Here is a 17,323-nt window from a genome sequence, read left to right as displayed (position 1 = left end):
GGCACCCTCTTAACAACGGCCAACCCATCGCAAGACTCAAGAAGCGTGTGTGCATCACCACGCCGGCCTCCCTCCTCCTCCTCCCACTGGGCCCCCCTTCCCCTGTTCCTCCCTCCCACCATCTCCAAGGGACCCTTCCAATCACCCTGCCTGGTCCGGTCCCGTGTGAGGCTCCAAACGCTCCCACCCTCTCCTTTACGAAGCTCTACATTGCACCATCTCATCTGCGAGGCTGTGACCAACTGGCCGGAGCTAAACCCACCAGCCCCACAAAGAAAACCCACCCTCCAAACCCAACACCTCCCCGAGTGCACACAAACTGAGCTAACTCAACGATTCTGTGCCTTCTGTCTGGCTGTCCCATCAGCCAGTCTGAACCTGGCCAGCTCCTCTCCCACCTGCCAGACTGGGAGGCCGCCCTGGCTCGTTTCACTCAACTCTAAATGTGTTTTGTGTCGTAGGTTCCTGTAAGGCTTCAATGAAAAAAACCCCATCAACAACTTAAAATGCTGATCAATACGGGATCTCACAGCCAGATGAGTGCTGGGGTTTCACTACTGATTATCAATACAACTAATTCTCAACAGAGCCCTCCCACATTTTATTTCCTACAGTGTCTTTTCCAAACAGAAACCCGTTCATACTGTCTGCTGGCTAAAATCTTCCCACTGCTTTAAAGATGAAATCTCTAAGGCTGGCGTGATTATCAGACTCCTGTGTGACAAGGCCCTGGCCTCCTCCTGATTGCTCTCAATTCTGAGAACAGCTCAAGATCTTTCTAGTTGAGGATGCCCTTCACTCCCATTTCTGCTACCCCTGGTTCCTGCCTTCTGTCCCTCCATACCCCAGAGGGACCACAGGTTGTATGACATCTACCTGTTATCGAATCTCATGGTTCCCTGTTTTTTCTTTTTTCTTTATTTAATGTTTATTTATTTTTGAGGGAGAGAGAAAGACAGAGCACAAGTGGGAGAGGGGCAGAGAGAGAGGGAGACACAAAATCCAAAGCAGGTTCCAGGCTCCAAGCTGTCAGCACAGAGCCCGACGAGGGGCTCAAACTCACGAACTGTGAGATACTGACCTGAGCCGAAGTTGGACGCCCAACTACTACTGAGTCACCCAAACACCCCCACCCCCAAATCTGTTTTCTTTTTAGTTCCAACCTGGAACAGTCCTGTAAGACCGAAAACAGAATTGTTTCTTTCCTACCTGAATATTTGTATTGTCTGTTGTCACTAATCAGAGCCCCATGAGTCCAGGGAAGGAAGGACTCTGTCAGCCTCATCAATGATTCTCCAATGCCTGGTGCCATGACTGGACATGGTAACTACTCAGTAAACACGGAATGATTGACAGACAGGGTGGTGGAAGGAAGGAAGAAAATTTGCATTTACGGAACTCAGGAAAGGGAAGTGTCTCACCCAGATCACACAGCCTCTGTAAGAGACACAGGCAAAACTGGAACTGAAATTTGGCCGGCTCCCAGGTCCGGCCCACCCTCCCCGACCTTGGCTTCTGGGACCAGAGTCACTCTCTGGACTCGGGCTTGGCGGGAAACAGGCAGAGCGGCAGGGCCGCGTGGGGTCTGGGGAGACTCACATCTGGTCTGAAAGGTCGCAGGGCCTCTGCTGTCGGGCGTCCTTCAGGGAGAGCAGAGCAAGGCCCCGGAGGGGGTGTTCCCCTTCCTGTAAGGCCTCTCGTGAGGAACCCATGATGGGGACCACAGAGCCTGGGCCATGTCACACCCTGTGCATGTGTCTGTCCTGTGGACTCTGAGGACTTTTAAGCTGTCTGCACCGCTGGGACCATGGGAGGCAACGTCAGGACCCAGACCCTCACCGCCCTTCTGTGTCTCGGTGAGCTTTCTGGACAAGAGGAGGGATGGGTGGCTCCCGCCCTGCCCCCAGGCCCTGGGCCCTGAGAGACCTCAGGACTTGGGAGGCATGTTGGGGGCAGGACTTCTGGGGGCCAGAGAGTGACCCCCGTGGTCATTGGACCTGACTGGGCCTGGAACAGCTACATGCGGGTGGGGGGACACTCTCACAGGGAACTCTCTTCCAGGGCTGTGTCGGGGTCCGTGGGACCAGGTACAGGCAAGTGAGTGCTCCCCAGACCTCCTGTTTCCACCCAACAACCCGCTGGGCAGCTGGGGGGCACAGAGGGTCTGGGCTGATGGTGACCAGTCCGGGAGGGGCCTTGGGGTGACAGGTGGGAAACAGGGGAGAAGGGCACCCTTGCAACTCCCCATCTGACTCCTTTCCAGGGTACCTTCCCAAACCCTCCATCAGGGCTGACCCCAGCCCCAATGTCACCAGGGGGACCCCTGTGACCATCTGGTGTCAGGCATCTCTGCAGGCTGATGTCTACTATCTGTATAAAGAGAGGGTTTCTGAACCCACGTCCATGGAGATCTCACAGGAGTCCAGCGACAAGGCCAGTCTCTCCCTTGGATTCATGAGTCCGCACAATGCAGGGCGATACCAGTGTCAATATCACAGCAGGAACGGCTGGTCACAGCGGAGTGACCTCCTGCCCCTGGTGGTGACAGGTAAGGCAGAAGCTGGCCCCTCCCCTGGGGCCCTTCCTCCAGGTGGAAGGGAACAGAGTGTGGCCTCAGGGGACTCTCGCTCACTGTCCACACTGGGGTACGTGGGGCGATGGCCCCTTTAACACTGCCCCTCCTTCTCCCTCAGGAGTGTACAACCCACCCTCCCTCTCAGCCATCCCAGGCCCTGTGGTGGCCTCAGGAGGGAACGTGTCCCTCTCCTGTAGCTCACCACATCCATGGCAAACCTTCCGTCTGCTGAAGGAGGGGGGAGCTGACGCGCCCCGACACCTGGAATTGAAGTTCCCTCGTGAGAAGAGGCAGGCACTGTTCCCTGTGGGCCCCGTGAGCACCTCCCATGGGGGGACCTACAGGTGCTACGTTTCTCCAGCTTCCTACCCGTATGCGTGGTCACTCCCCAGTGACCCTCTGCACCTTCAGGTCACAGGTGAGGGGCCCCTGCCCTGCCCCACCTACTTCCTGGGCCCAAATGACTGACCTAAGCCGAGTGCCCAGTGGGGCCTTGGGGGTGATAGAAAGTGGGTGGGGCACTGGCCTCCTGAAGTCAGACGACACACGGAAGCTATGGTGGAGGGGGGGTGCTCATGAGAGCCTCGCCTCAGGCCCTGGGGCCAACGTGGGGTGTGCATCCCCTGGTGCCTCTGTCCCCTCCCGTCCAGGCGCCTACAGGGAGCCCACCCTCTCAGCCCAGCCGGGCTCGCTGGTGCAGCCTGGAGACAACCTGACCCTCCAGTGTCACTCTGAGGCTGGATTTGACACATTCGCTCTGATGAAGGATGAGGGGCTCACACCTCCTGTGCGTTTAGATGGGCAGCCCAGCCCCAACTTCCCCCTCGGCCTTGTGAGCATCACCCACAGGGGCCGGTACAGATGCTACGGTGGACACAACCTCTCCTCCACGTGGTCAGCCCCCAGTGTCCCCTTGGACATCTTCATCACAGGTGAGAGACCCACTCCCCATATTTCTGTCTGCTCAGGGTGTCGGGGCCATGGTCACCGCTAGGGGTGATAGGGTCCAGGATAAGGAGCAGAGGCTGAGATGGAGTCTGGGAACAGGGACAGAGAAAGGGACAGTGAAGGCCAAGGAAACAAAGGACACCCATCAGAGAGACAAGAGGAACTGAGACGGGGCACACAGAGTCCCAGCAGAGAGGACAGTCATCACCCAGCTCAGGGTCAAGGGTGTGTGAAGGGGGAAGCAGATCTATACAGGTCATGAATTTTCCTCCCGCAGGCCTGTACAGGAAACCGTCCCTCTCGGCCCAGCCGGGGCCCTCAGTGTCCTGGGGAGAGAATGTGACCCTGCAGTGTCGCTCAGAAATCTGGCTCGACACCTTCTACCTGTCCAAGGAGGGGTCACCTGCTCCTCCCCAGCACATTCATCTGCAGGACACAACTGCACCTTATCAGGTCAACTTCAACATGAGTCCTGTGACCTCAGACCATGAGGGGACCTACAGGTGCTACGCCTCATCCAGCACCTCCCCCTACCTGTTGTCACACTCCAGTGACCCCCTGGAGCTGCTGGTCTCAGGTGAGGGGCCCCAGTCCTGTCCCCTGTGTGTCGTCGTGGTCAGGGACCTGTCAACGGAGAAATGCTAGGCTGGGACGGGAGTGAGGGGGTCACAGAAGGAGGGGAGCGGCAGACGGGAACCTCAGCTCTCAGAGGGATGGTCACAGCAACCCCCATCCCTGCCTCCTACCCTGCCTGCTGAGGTCCTGACAGAAAGGAGGGAGGTGAGGCCAGAGGCCGACCACCCCCATCCTCCTCCAGTCTCCAGTCGTAAGAGCTCCTCACCGAGAGACACCAACACGAGAGTGGGGGACTAGCAGAGGCGTGGATCCCTGGGGGGACCACGATCACCATCTCTGGCATGGCTCGTGTCAGGGGTGACCACGGGGCTCCGGGGGGCTCTGAGTCTGGGCCAGATGGCGGAGGGAAAGGTGGGCTCCCACCTGGGGGACCAGCACCCTGAAGTGGGGAGCATAGAACACCCCTCCTTACCTCTCTTTCCTGGTCCCCAGGAGGCTCTGAGGATGCACCAGTCACCCCATGGAGGGGTAAGTGGAGTCTCTGTTGGGAGATGTGGGTGGGAGGAGCTCAGTCTAGGCTTGCCTCAGTCTCTTCCTGAGATTATGGCCTGAGAAGCTCCTTCTCACCGAGACAAGTCCTCTGATTGCAAAGGGCAAGAAGGTGGCTGCACTGTGTGTGGGGTGCGGCAGGGTGGGGGGCGTGGGCACACACAGGAGGTGTCTGAGTTCACCCCCACAGACGGCAACGGGGGCTCAGCCCGAGAGTTGCTGTGCAGTCGGGGAGAGAGCAAGGCTTGGAAATCAGGTTCAGGCCCAGATCTGCTTCTCCCCCGCTGTGGGATCCTGGACAAGTCCGTCCCTTTCCGAGACCCATGGCTAACTGTCAGCACAACAGGCCCACTGAGAGATTCTGGTGAACGCCCTCAGCATGGCCCCTTTTAGAGCTCTGGAAGGGGAGAGCCCTCCCTCCTGCCCTTGTGGATGCGTGTCCACACACACACACACACACACACACACACACACACACACACGGCACATCCACACAGGCCCCCAAGGGGTGTTGGGCCTGTGCACAGTGGGAGACAGATCTGGGCTTGGGCAGGGCGCAGATTGGGTTTGGTGAACAGGTCTCCACTCTGGTGTTCTGCCAGTGGGGGAGGGGTAAGGGGACAGCATGGAAAAAACCCAAAATCCCATTAGGAAACCCACAGCCCGGGTTCCAGTCCCAGCCCTGCCGCCTCCACGCTGGGCCACCTGGGACACGTGATCAGCCTCCCTGTGCCTCACTTTCCTGTCTGGGGGGGGGGGGGGGGGGGGCGGCAGTCCCCTGCTGCGTGACCCTTGACAGGGTCAGAGGTGAATGCCCAGAGCCAAGCACGTGCCTGGCACACAGCAGGCACCCAGTTAAATGGCATCACTGGCTCCTTCACGGTGTGGCTCTGCCCAAGGTCCCAACCGGTACCTGTACGTCCTCATCGGGGCCGCGGGGGCCTTCGTCCTGCTGCTCTGCCTCCTCGTCGTCCTCCTCGTCCGTCGCCGGCGTCAGGGCAAAGGCAGGAAGCCGGGTGAGAAGGGACGGGGGTGACCAGCCCCAGGGGGTGGTGCCTCTCCTGTGGGTGGATGGAGAGTGGCTCAGGGCGCCAGCCAGAGGGAAACCAGACGCGGGAAAGGCCAGCGTAGAACTCCAGCATCGCCCAGTGAGAAAGTCTGGAGAGAGGAGTACATGTGAGCATACGTGTAAATATTTTAATTTTTTGCCTTCTCAAATTTATGAAATGCTTGAAAAAACATCCAAGTTTTGTTTTTTGTTTGGAACGTCTTTGTTTTGAATTCTGTACGGTGATGGGAGGGGATTATAATCTTTCCAGTTCTGAGATCCTCAGCTTAAGGCAGGCCCAGGGGAGGGTTCCACGGTGGGGTGCCGGAGGCTGATTTCCAACTCCCTGCAGCAGCAGCAGCCACAATCCCAGCGCCTGAGGATGAAGGCCTGCGTGGGAGGTAAGACCTCTCCGAGACCCCACTCTCACCAGCTGGTGGCCCCCTCACTGCCGCCTAACAGCCCTGTCTTCTCCCCAGCTCTGGTCCCGCTGCCACGGCCGCCCAGGATGAGAACTTGTGTAAGGGGAAGTGTGGGGCCACCCTGAGGAGGAGGCGGGCCCAGAGAATGTGGGTGGGCAGTGGAGGCCGTGGATTGGGAGAGGGTCCTGGGCTCGGGTGTGAGAGAGCATCTGATCACCTTGTGGCCTGGTAACATCACTGATCTTCTCTGGGCTCCTGCCATACAAGATCTCAAGGGATCTTGGCAAGAGATGGGACCGCCTTTTTCTGTCCCTACCAGATGCTGTCATGAAAGACACACAGGCTGAAGAGGACACACAGCTGGACAGCCAGGTGGGCTCCCTGTGGTGCTGACCAGGGCACCCCTGCCTCTCTGTTCATGTGACAAATCCAGCAGAGATACTCCACCTGGCAGCCCGCAGCCTCTCCCTTCTGGAAGCACGCCACTCTCTAGGCGGCTACAACCTCAGGGTCCTTGGTCTCTTCTGTCGAGCTGTTGGGGACACTCAGGTCAAGGGGGCAGGGTTGGAGTTTAGGGCTGCCTGTGCCCTGCACAAAGGGCTGAAATCCAGGCCCTGGGCCAGTAGAGGCCCAGAGGCGGCACCTCCTAAAACCTACACAAAGTGGTCCTGCAGCTTAGCTCAGTCCTCTTTCTGTTCAGTCTTTCCCCATCTGTCCCACCCACAGCCACGGCTGTTCACGCGATTCTCCCTGGCCAACGGGCTGAACCCCCTGTGGGGGCGTGGGGGCCTGTCCATCCACGTTGATGGCCACACTCAATTCCTACCTCCAGCCTTGCCCTCCCCCAGCACCAGATTCCAGGGGCCAACCATCCACGTACCAGCTGTGTCCAGGCAGTAGGCATTTTGGACCCCAACAGCCCTCCTCCCCCAGATACAAACTGAAGGAGGGCAAGGGGGGCTCAAGACCATCCCTCACGGTGTCTAACAGGGCCTTAGACCCCCCCGTGGGTGCATCCTCTCCTCCCCAGGCCTCAGGCTTTCTTCTGCTCCAGCCACATGCCTTTCCTCTCCTTCTGCTCCAGGCTGTAGTCTCTGAAGACTCCCAAGATGGGACTTATACCCAGATCAACAGATTGGTCTCTGAAGACCCTCAGGATGTGACCTATGCCCAGCTCAACTGCCTGACCCTCAGGCGGGTGACAAGTGGACCCGCTTCCTCCCAAGAAGAGCCTCCAGCAGAGCCCAGTGTGTATGCATCTCTGGCCATCCGCTAGCCCAAGCAGGACCCACACCCCACACTCCAGGGGTCTGCAGGGAGCCTGGAGGGAAAAGGAGCTGCCCACAGTGGGTACTACCTGATCCCACCCAGCCTGGAGGCAGGACAAGGACCCAACTACTGGGACCCTGTGGAAACTGCTTCCAGGAATTCCCATCACCATACAGCTGACCTTAGGGTTCCTGTAAAGTGACCCTGACTCCAAAGATTCCCATGCAAATGCCAAGACCACCAAGTGGTAACCCTGGTGGTGGGGGAAGGGCAGGGCCTACCAACCAGCACTAGGATATGACTACTCAGGACTTTCTGTAGGCTTCGTGGCAGCCAGGCAGCCTCCCAGGACCATCACTGCGAAGCTGGGTCTTAAATGTCCTTTCCCACAGGCCCCTAATTAGGACTCACCCACTTCCCAACCCCACCAAAATGAGCTTTGAAATCAGTCTGTTCACCTTCTCAAGGGCTTCCTACCAAAACCCAACTACAGTAGTTCGTCTCTACCAGTGACCCCACGTTCAGCTCTTTGCGCCCACCCCCAACATTTAACCCCTGACCCCCACTCACTACCTCTCTGCCAGGAAAGGACTCCACCCAACCCCAATGCAAACAGCTGGCTCCCAGCAGCAGACATGAGTGGGGTGTACTTCCCCTACCCCAACAAGGACCCCCAGCTGGTAGGCTCCCCAGGCCCCTCTAAGCAAGAGGCAATGCTCCAAGTGTGAACTTGCTAGGATGAGGAAGCCTGAGCTTTTTCCCACCACAGAAGCCTGTGTGTTCAGAGAAGGAAGGAGAACAGACCCATCAATAAACACCAGTTCCAAAGGGTTGATTCTGTTTTATTATCTGACTAGAAAACTAGGCAATCCATAGCCCAGCGGTGGGGCAGGTGGGCTCAATCCTCCTCCTCGTCATCTCCGGCTCCAGCCCCACCCTGGCCCTTCTTGGCATTCTTCCTCTTCACGCGACCAGGGCGGCCACCCCCGTATGGAGAGCGTAGGGAGAAGTCGATGTGCTTCTGGGAGTCCAGGCGGACAATGAAGGATGGGATGTTCACCACCTGCTTTCGGACCCTGGAGGGGGGATGGCAGGTGAGGGGAGGGGGGAAAGGATCCCAGCAGGATGAGACCCTACTCTCTGCTTCGACTCTGCAGCCGGCAGAGTGGGTGCTGCAGCCACACTGACCCCACAGCGCCTGTGCGATCAGGAGGGCGTCAGAGCATCGCAGGAGAGAGTTTTTCCTGTTCGCATCTTACAGAAATGGAAACATTCACAAGTAGACCCCACATGTGACCACTAAGTAAGAAGGCAACATGGCAGCAATTCCAGGATCTGATTTTTAAAACTCAACTGAGCTTCAGGTGTCGTACCTGAGATGCAGCATCACAGTCCTTCAAGCAGCCACCCGTCCAGGTTCTCTGGAACCCGACAGAGGGCAAACAGAGCACCCAGATACAGAACCCTTCTGCCCTGACAGCTGCCACCTGGAGCCAGCCAGACCCCTGCAGTCCCTGGCACTTGAGCATCAGACCACGGACTGAGGCGAGCTTACCAAATTAACGCCCACATTGTGCAAGAACGTGACGGTCACCAGGTGGGGGGCCCAACAGACAGCCGAACCCACGAACCCACTCAAGCCAGCTGGGCGCACCCAGAGCGGTTACCTGTCCAGCTGCCTGCACGCCTGCAGAAGCCTTCACAAGGTGTACGGCTCAGGCCGCAGTGACCCTTGCGCTGGGCTAGGGGGAGGATGAGGCTGTCCCCCAGCACCCCATGAGCTCTCTGCTTGGGTCAACCTGTACCCTCAAGGTACGTTCACACCCGTCACCTCCGAGGGCTGCACAGGAGGTAAGGACAGCAAACTCAGCGAGGGCAACCACCAGAGGAGAGGATGGGGTGGAAGAGAGACTCCGGGAGCCCAGAGGGAGTACCTGATATGGCGCTGACGGATCAGCACGCGGGCATGGTGGATGGATTTGGCCAAGCCCAGCTTGAAGACCTGGGTCTGCAGGCGCCTCTCCAAGAAATCCTCGATCTTGAGGCCCAGGATGTAATCCAGCTTCATCTTGCCCTCGTCCAGCACCCCAATGCGCACGAGGCGCCGCAGCAGAGCGTTACCTGGTAGGAGGGGAAGGAAGCACACATTCGGGCTTCCGGCTCACTTCAGACTTCTTGGGAGCTCCCTAGCATGGAGGTGGGATGTGAGTGGGAAGCAGGGCCCGTGACTGATGTAAGATCCAACACAGTGGCCACGGTGTGGCTCCTACAATCCTCACAACCACGCAATACCTACCTGTCTTACCAAGGAGGGCAGGTGACCACACCCACCTCTGTTCTCTGAAACAAGGAACAGAACCTTCCGTGAGCTGTCAGGAGAGTAACGAGACAATCCTGCCAGAGGACTTAACCACTCCCCACCGCCCCCAAAGACTAGGTGCTGCGGCTGCTAACCCATTATTCCCACAATGAAGCGCAGCGGTCAAGACCTAACCTGCTGGAGTCAAGAAACCGCTACTAGTCAGTCAAATCTGAGGCTCAACCGCCTTCCCTGACAACATAGGGCTGTCAGCACTTAGCCTCTAGGCCCTAGAAGCCTCAGACTGGGCACACGTTTAAGGAGTATGTCATATGCTCTACCATTCTATCTGTGGTTTCCTGCTGAGAAATTATGGTGTGTTCATGCCAACAATGGCATGAAGTCATGCCCTTCTGCCAGTAACCCCCAGGCGCAGGAGGCCTTGCAATTTGCCCATAGCCCCTGACCACTCCACAGCGGCCAGGACTTGGGATCCCGGAGGCAAACCCTGTCCCCAGAGTTCATACTCACACAGGCTCATAGCCTAACACCGTGACACCGGGGTAAAAGCCCAACTTTGCTTTTCCTTAAAAAGGGTTAGTTTCACTTCTCGTCAAGTGACCTTATCATTAATTACAGCAAGACAATTCAAGGAAGCTCTCTGTACTATCCCGGATTCTTGGCATCATGACCCCTTGCCCCTGGAAAACTGTAGTCTTTCTAGCACAGCTAATGGAGAAAGACGATCAAAATGGAGAAACACACTCTACCTTTCCCAACATCCCAAGTCCTAGTATGGCTTCGTTCTTCACTCTAACGAATACTCAACCTAAGATAGGATATTTTCCCATTTACAAAAACATCAACAGGGGTGCCTGGGTGGCTCAATTCGCTGAGCATCTGACTTTGGCTCAGGTCATAATCTCATGGCTCATGGATTTGAGTCCCACATTGGTCTCTGCTGTCAGTGCAGAGTCAGCTTCAGATCCTGTGCTCCCCCCACCATCAAAAAAACAAAAACAGGGGCGCCTGGGTGGCGCAGTCGGTTAAGCGTCCGACTTCAGCCAGGTCACGATCTCGCGGTCCGGGAGTTCGAGCCCCGCGTCAGGCTCTGGGCTGATGGCTCAGAGCCTGGAGCCTGTTTCCGATTCTGTGTCTTCCTCTCTCTCTGCCCCTCCCCCGTTCATGCTCTGTCTCTCTCTGTCCCAAAATTAAATAAACGTTGAAAAAAAAAAATTAAAAAAAAAACAAAAACAAAAACAAAAAAACCCCTAAAACATTAAAATAGAAAGGTATTCCATGCCTATGGTTTGGAAGTATTGTTACAATATCCATGATACCAGGGTGCCTGGGTGGCTCAATTGATTCAGCCTCTGACTCTTGATTTTGGCTTAGGTCATGATCTCACGATTTGTGGGACTGAGCCCTGCAGCCAGCTGCGTGCTGATAACAGAACCTGCTTGGGATTCTCTCCCTCTCTGCCCCTCCCCTGGCTTGTGCTCTCTCAGGATAAAGGGAAATGCAAATCAAAACGACAGTGATGTCACCTCACACCTGCCAAAAACAGTATCAAAGACAAAAAAACAGTCTGTGAAAATGTAAAGAAAGGGAACCCTCCCCTCGTGCACTGTTGGTGAGAATGTGTAGGGGCGCCTGGGTGACTCAGTTGGTTGGGCACCCGACTTTGGCTCAGGTCAGGATCTCGCAGTTCGTGAGTTCGAGCCCTGCGTTGGGCTCTGTGCTGACAGCTCAGAGCCTGAAGCCTGTTTCGGATTCTGTGTCTCCCTCTCTCTGCCCCTTCCCTGCTCATGCTCTGTCTCTCAAAAATGAACAAACGTTAAATTTAAAAGAGAATGTGAGATTAGTGCAGCCAGTCTGGAAAACAGGATGGAGTTTCCTCAGAAGTCAAAACCAGAACTATGATGACATAGCAATGTCACTTCTGGATATTTATTCAAAGAAAACGAATGCGCTAACTGGAAAAGGGAAGCTCCCCCCCACGCTTTCTGTAGCATTATTTGCAGTGGCCAAGACATGGAAACAACTTTAAGTGTTCACTGAATGACAGCTGAACGGGTAAAAGATGCGGCACCCACAAAGCGGGCGATTACTCAGCCATAAAAAAATGAAATCTTAGCACCTGCAACAGCACGGACAGACCCCAAGGTCCATGCCAAGTGGAGTCAATCAGAGACAAAGGCCATGATCTCACTTATACATGGAATCCACACAAAGCTACCATCAACAGAAATACCCCAAATTCGCAGACTCAGAGCACATTATGGTGGTTGCCGGAGTCACAGGGGCAGTGGGTGAATGTGGTCAAAAAGTACCACATTCCAGTTAGAATACTCACTGTATACGAGAAAGTTGTCAAGAGAGCACATCTTTAAGACTTTATTTCTAAAGTAATATCTGCACCTCACGTGAGGCTAGAATTCACAACCCTGAGTCAAGAGTTGCTGCACCAATGGAGTACATCTTAAAAGATCTCATTACAAGAAAACTTTTTTTAAGCTACAGATAGTGACAGAAACGAACTACATCACTTATTATGATTATTTCATGGTACACAGAAATATTGAATCATGCCACACATCTAAAAACCACATATAGTCTGTGAATTATACCTTGGTTAAAAAAAGACATTATTCAAATATTAATACAAAAAATGCCCCCACACAAAAACTAGTTTAGGATTATCTACCAGCTAGGATACTTTTTGCCTTTTTTGTCCTCATGCTAGAGAACAGAAACTTGACATCAATTTTAGAATCTTAGAAATTTCTACGTAAAATAAAACCACTATCATTAAAAGGCCTTTCCTCGTCCTAATGGCACGAAGCAAGCATTAAAATGCCTTAGTTTCTGATCTGAAAAATGGATGTTATACCTGTTTCTTTATAGCTGCCATGGGGATGGAGCCACAAACCGCTCCCAGCCAAGTGCTGGCTGCAACTAGTTTAAGAGTCAAAGCCTTTTTAATAAAAATCAGAACACTTTCTCACCCAGTCACTTGCCTTTAGTGGGGAAGGCTAGACCTCAGGCTGGACCAGTGACAAACACCTCCAGGGATAGGCAGAGAGCCTGCAGGCTCCTTCCTGTCCAGTCGGGCTAAACACCTTCGTTTACTAAATGCCTACAAACCTATGGGCTGCCTTCCCCAGTAAAGTCCACTTCTGCCACGGGAAACCACAAATACTCTGGGTTCACCTGCCCGGTCAGCCACAGGACTGCGTATCTGACCATGGGTTCGAGTAGCTTGATCTTCAGAAAGTCCCTCTGCCCTCAATTAACTGGCTGGCTCCACAAAGACTTTTAGATCAAGTCCCACCCAGGCATCCACAGGGTTGGGGATTCCGGAATTTTCATGATCACGTGATCTATCGGTGATGGTTAAACAAGCTCCAGAGCTTTCTCAACCTCTAATATGACTGACCGCCCAACCACAATGGTGAAGGCTCAAATGTAAAAGCAGTTTCCTGCTCAGCTATAGATTGGAAAAGAAATCAAAAATTTAGAAACAAGCAAAACATGATTCCCAGCCCCCCCCTATACACCAAGTGTCCCCGAGCTCAGGCCAAAAGCAGTATCAGGAGAGCTTCCAGGCGGCCCAACTTTAGGAGTTAACACAGAGCAAGTGACCTGTACACTTGTGACAGAAGCTTTCACAAGCCATCGTGGGATGGATACTGACTTCTTTCACATTCAGATACTGTTTCAACTGTTGGTCATGTTCTCTAAGCTTCCTGGAAACTCTTCTCAGTCCACCCCATCACTGAGTTTGTCTGGACCCACTATGAGAGGATCACCTGTAAAATGTATCATAAGCTACCCCTAGGAAGCTGTCCTGCAGATTAAGTAACAAATCTAAAAAACTCAGAAAAATAAAACTCCAGCTACTTTAACATTATTGCCATCTTACAACCCTGAAAAACAAGAAAATCATAAGGTGATTGAAATCAGCTGTTGCTCTGGAAAGGTGGTAAAGTTCCCAAATGATCTGCATTCCCTTCCCAAATCATCACCCTACAGGCTGCCTTCCCGTTCAGGCTTTTGGAAAACACCGCTGACCACCTTATAAAAGCAGGCAATGCTTGGGGAGCCCCGTGTCACACGCTTACAGAAAAGGGGGATTTGGCTCCAGACCCACTTTTCCCACGGATGACTTCCACTCAGGGCCAGAGGTGGGCTCCCCCCGCTCGGCCCAGACCTTTGACCAACGGACGAGCAGAGGCGGGAGGGAGGCCGGCGGCGCCCCGCACCCAGTGTCCCTCCCGTGGGCTCGCGCACACTCCCTCACCTTCAAACAGCCGCCGCGGGTCCTTCTCGTCCAGCGTCAGCAGCTCCCGGGCAGCCTTGCGGATCTTGGCCAGGGTGAACTTGACCCTCCACACCTCACGTTTGTTGCGGAGCCCATACTCGCCTGCGAAGAGAGGGGTCTGGCTGCTGGGCGAGCGAGCTCGGCGCCCCCGCCAAGTGCAAACGCAAGGCTGGACAACCCCGCCAGACCCCAAACCATGCCCACCTCCGGGGCGGGGGGGAGGCGGGACGCTCACGCGAGAACGCCCGCGGCAATGAGCACGTGCGCGGCCTCACCCACGCGCCGGGCCAAGCCCCACCTGGCCCGGAAACAGAAACCCGGGTCACACTACTCACCGATCAGCTTCAACTCTTGATCGAGGCGGGATTTCTCGAAGGGCCTCCGAGGGGTCACGTAGGTTTTGCGGCAAACCCAGCTCCGGGCCACCGGCATGTTGGCCGCGAATATCCGCGTGCGCCTGCGCGGGACGGAAACCCGAGCCTATGAGAGCCGCGCACGGCGCCTGCGCAGTCCCACAACGCCGCCGCAGGCTCGCGAGAACCGCCCGCGACGCCGCCAAAGCCGGCTCGCCCAGCGCCACCGCTCTGCAGTCCCGTCCAACCACCTCCGACCGCCTTAACATACTCATTTCATGTCGGAAGGTCCTTACGCCCCTGCAACCCACACCCTGACCAGAGAGCCGGGCAGCACACTCACCCTCACCGTAGCCTCCGAGAGCTGAGAAAGAGAAACTTCGCGGCCCGGCCTCGCTTTTATAGCAACGCCGCTGCCTGGTGACGTCAGCGCGCACGCCGCCAGCCTGCACCAATCAGAAGAGGTGGTGCCGAGCGGAAAAGTACTCGGAGAGGACAGGTAGGGCCGGGGCGGGGAGCTGAGTGTGCCGCCCGCGTCTGTCCTTGACTGGAGTCACGGCGTCCGCCCCCGGGGAAGTGAGGACCGTCCTGCGCCGCTGGGCGGTCACCTCACAGGACCCGCTAGCGAGCCTCTGAGTGGCGATGTCCACCTTCTCTGGGCTGCAGCCACCCCCGCTCTAGGATTATAGGCACACCCGGGGATATTGGAGAATTAATTCCAGACCACCAATAAGGGAATATGGCAATAAAGCAAATGGAATGAATTTTTTGGTTTTCTAGTGGGTATAAAAATCCTGTTTATACTATACTGTGGTCTGTTACGTGGGCAATAGCATTATGTCTTAAAAAAAAAAAAAAGTACATACCTTAATTTTAAAATGCTGGGGCTCCTGGGTGGCTGAGGTCGATTGAGCATGCCACTCTTTCTGGGTCAGGTCCTGTTCCCAGGATTGAGCCCCGCGTCAGACTCGCGCTGAGCACAGAGTCAGCCTCTGTCTCCTTCTCCCTTGTGCGCGCTCTCTTTCTAAAAATAAAATCTTAACGCAGGTTGCCCAAACCTTCAGTGTGTAAAAACGCGCCATGAAGCGACATGTCCTAAGATGAATCGTGCCTCTCCCAATTCTTTGGGACTCTGGGAATTAACCTAACACCTTAACTTATCCATATTTCTTTATTTTATTTTAAAATTTTATCTAAATCCAAGTTAGTTAACATATAGTGTAATAACAGTTTCAGGAGTAGAATTTAGTGATTCATCACTTACATAGAACACCCAGTGCTCGTCATTTATCTGCATTTCTTACAATCTTAGTAGAGGAACATCACTGTATGATGCATCCAGTAAACATCCCCATGCAGATGGTGGTCATCTGCTTTCGCTGCCTCAGAGTTTGAAATAATGTGCCTGTGGCCAGCGCTCTAAAAGGAGAGGACCCCGCAGTTTGACCCTCTGCCTTTGTACTTGGTGCCCCTAACCTGCTCTCCCCATTCTCTGGGCCCCCAAAGTGGACGTCTGAAATGCAATTGATTTTTATTTTTATTTTTAAAAGGTTATTTATTTAGTGAGAGAGCAAGCATGAGTGGGGGAAAGGGCAGAGAGAGAGAGAGAGAGAGAGAATCCCAAGCAGGCCCTGCACTCTGATGTGGAGTTTGAACCCATGAACCGTGAGATCATGACCTGAGCCGAAACTAAAGAGTCGGACGTTTAATCAACTGAGCCCCCCAGGGGCCCCCCAGAAATGCAGTTGATTTTTGGACATTGATGATATGTCCAGACACATTGCATAAATCCTTTTCAAATTAGAATCATGGATCTTTATATGATTTTGAATAGTCCATGCACACAATTTTGGGATCCATTAATAATCAATACAGCATTATTCTACACATTTAGTGCTTATCACTTTTTTTTTTTTTTGCTTTATTTAATTGGCTGGTTACTTATTGAATACAAGTGGCAGCACCGAACATGGTTGTCTGAGTCTCCTTCACAGCACAAAGGTTTCAAGCTTTTGCCTGTAAAAATTATCCCTATTATAAATTGGCGATCTGTTTTATCAAAAGCTTTGCATCTGTTGCTATTGTCTTGCTTTACTATTTCTTATTTTGATGTTTGAAGTGTATTGATTTTGGATATGAAACTCACCAGGCATTCCTGAAAAAAAAAGATACCTGCATTGTCATGACATGTTAACCTATTTTATAGATCGCTGAACCTTGTCTCTGGATATTTTGTTTAGGGACCTATACCTGAGTCCATGCGACGGAGCTCACCGTGATTTTCCCAGTTTGTAGTTTTCTTGCCTGGTTTTTGTGTTAATTTTTGTTTTTCTGGCCTGATAAAATGTGTCAGGGGAGCATTCCTTCTTTCTCTGTTTTCTGGGGAAGCCTGTGTAAGTTTGGTATGTGTATGTGTGCATGTGTGTTCACATGTGTGCTCACGTGTTTGTGGATGTAGGTGTGTCCATATGCCCACGTGTGCATACGTGTGTTCACAGGTTCTTGTGTGTGTATGTGTGTGTTCATGTGTGTAGGTGTTTCTGTGTCTGTGTGTGCTCAAGTGTGTGTTCACATGTTCACATGTATGTAGGTCTGTCCATGTGTCTATGTGTGCATTCACATATTTGTGTGTGTTCACGTGTTCACATGTGTGTAAGCCTGTCCATGTGTCTCTGCGTGCGTGTGTTCCTGTGTTTGTGCGTATATGTGTCCATGTGTTTACATGTGCGTTCACATATTTGTGTGTGTTCACGTGTTCACATGTATGTAGGCCTGTCCATGTGTCTGTGTACACATGTGTGTTCACGTGTTTGTGTTTATAGGTGTATGTTTGTGCCTGTGTGTCCACATGTGTGTTTGCATGTTCACATGTATGTAGCCGTGTCCATGCATGTGTGTGTGTATTTTTATGAGTACATCGGTGTTTGGAGGCATTCATCAGTGAAACTTTCCAGACTCAG

General features: G+C 53.8%; 2 protein-coding genes across 3 annotated transcripts; one reads left to right on the top strand and one right to left on the bottom strand.

Annotated features, from left to right (window-relative positions):
- Window positions 1–1,360: 1,360 nt before the first annotated feature.
- LOC122494731 (leukocyte immunoglobulin-like receptor subfamily B member 2) lies at window positions 1,361–8,220 on the top strand. Of its 2 annotated transcripts, XM_043600121.1 has the most exons (12): window positions 1,366–1,856; window positions 2,062–2,097; window positions 2,264–2,548; window positions 2,694–2,993; window positions 3,226–3,507; window positions 3,801–4,100; window positions 4,592–4,627; window positions 5,548–5,664; window positions 6,049–6,097; window positions 6,176–6,216; window positions 6,438–6,490; window positions 7,203–8,220. In XM_043600121.1, exons 1-12 carry the CDS (start codon window positions 1,808–1,810, stop codon window positions 7,392–7,394), a joined length of 1,740 nt encoding a protein of 579 aa, XP_043456056.1. In that variant the 5' UTR covers window positions 1,366–1,807; the 3' UTR covers window positions 7,395–8,220. The 2 variants fall into 2 exon arrangements, with proteins under 2 accessions (XP_043456057.1, XP_043456056.1); XM_043600122.1 differs by lacking the exon at window positions 3,226–3,507 and having other exon boundaries at window positions 1,361–1,856.
- On the bottom strand, window positions 8,209–14,832 carry RPS9 (ribosomal protein S9). The gene is made up of 5 exons (XM_043600145.1): window positions 14,707–14,832; window positions 14,346–14,467; window positions 13,990–14,112; window positions 9,322–9,508; window positions 8,209–8,463 (listed from the first exon to the last, which is right to left on the bottom strand). Exons 2-5 carry the CDS (start codon window positions 14,440–14,442, stop codon window positions 8,286–8,288), a joined length of 585 nt encoding a protein of 194 aa, XP_043456080.1. The 5' UTR covers window positions 14,443–14,467; window positions 14,707–14,832; the 3' UTR covers window positions 8,209–8,285.
- Between the last annotated feature and the right edge of the window lie 2,491 nt (window positions 14,833–17,323).

This window comes from Prionailurus bengalensis, chromosome E2 (genome assembly GCF_016509475.1).
Source record: "Prionailurus bengalensis isolate Pbe53 chromosome E2, Fcat_Pben_1.1_paternal_pri, whole genome shotgun sequence".
Classification (NCBI taxonomy): domain Eukaryota; kingdom Metazoa; phylum Chordata; class Mammalia; order Carnivora; family Felidae; genus Prionailurus; species Prionailurus bengalensis.
This window is presented reverse-complemented; position numbering and strand designations above follow the sequence as displayed.

Bases quoted from the DNA above. Each gene is read 5' to 3' on its own strand.
- LOC122494731 (XM_043600121.1), top strand. From the start codon at position 1,808: ATGGGAGGCAACGTCAGGACCCAGACCCTCACCGCCCTTCTGTGTCTC. The intron at 2,549-2,693 runs GTAAGGCAGAAG...CTTCTCCCTCAG, and splicing joins CCTGCCCCTGGTGGTGACAG to GAGTGTACAACCCACCCTCC. The intron at 4,628-5,547 runs GTAAGTGGAGTC...GCTCTGCCCAAG, and splicing joins ACCAGTCACCCCATGGAGGG to GTCCCAACCGGTACCTGTAC.
- RPS9 (XM_043600145.1), bottom strand. From the start codon at position 14,442: ATGCCGGTGGCCCGGAGCTGGGTTTGCCGCAAAACCTACGTGACCCCT. The intron at 14,113-14,345 runs GTGAGTAGTGTG...CTCTCTTCGCAG, and splicing joins TCAAGAGTTGAAGCTGATCG to GCGAGTATGGGCTCCGCAAC. The intron at 8,464-9,321 runs GTACTCCCTCTG...TCCCCCCTCCAG, and splicing joins ATCCGTCAGCGCCATATCAG to GGTCCGAAAGCAGGTGGTGA.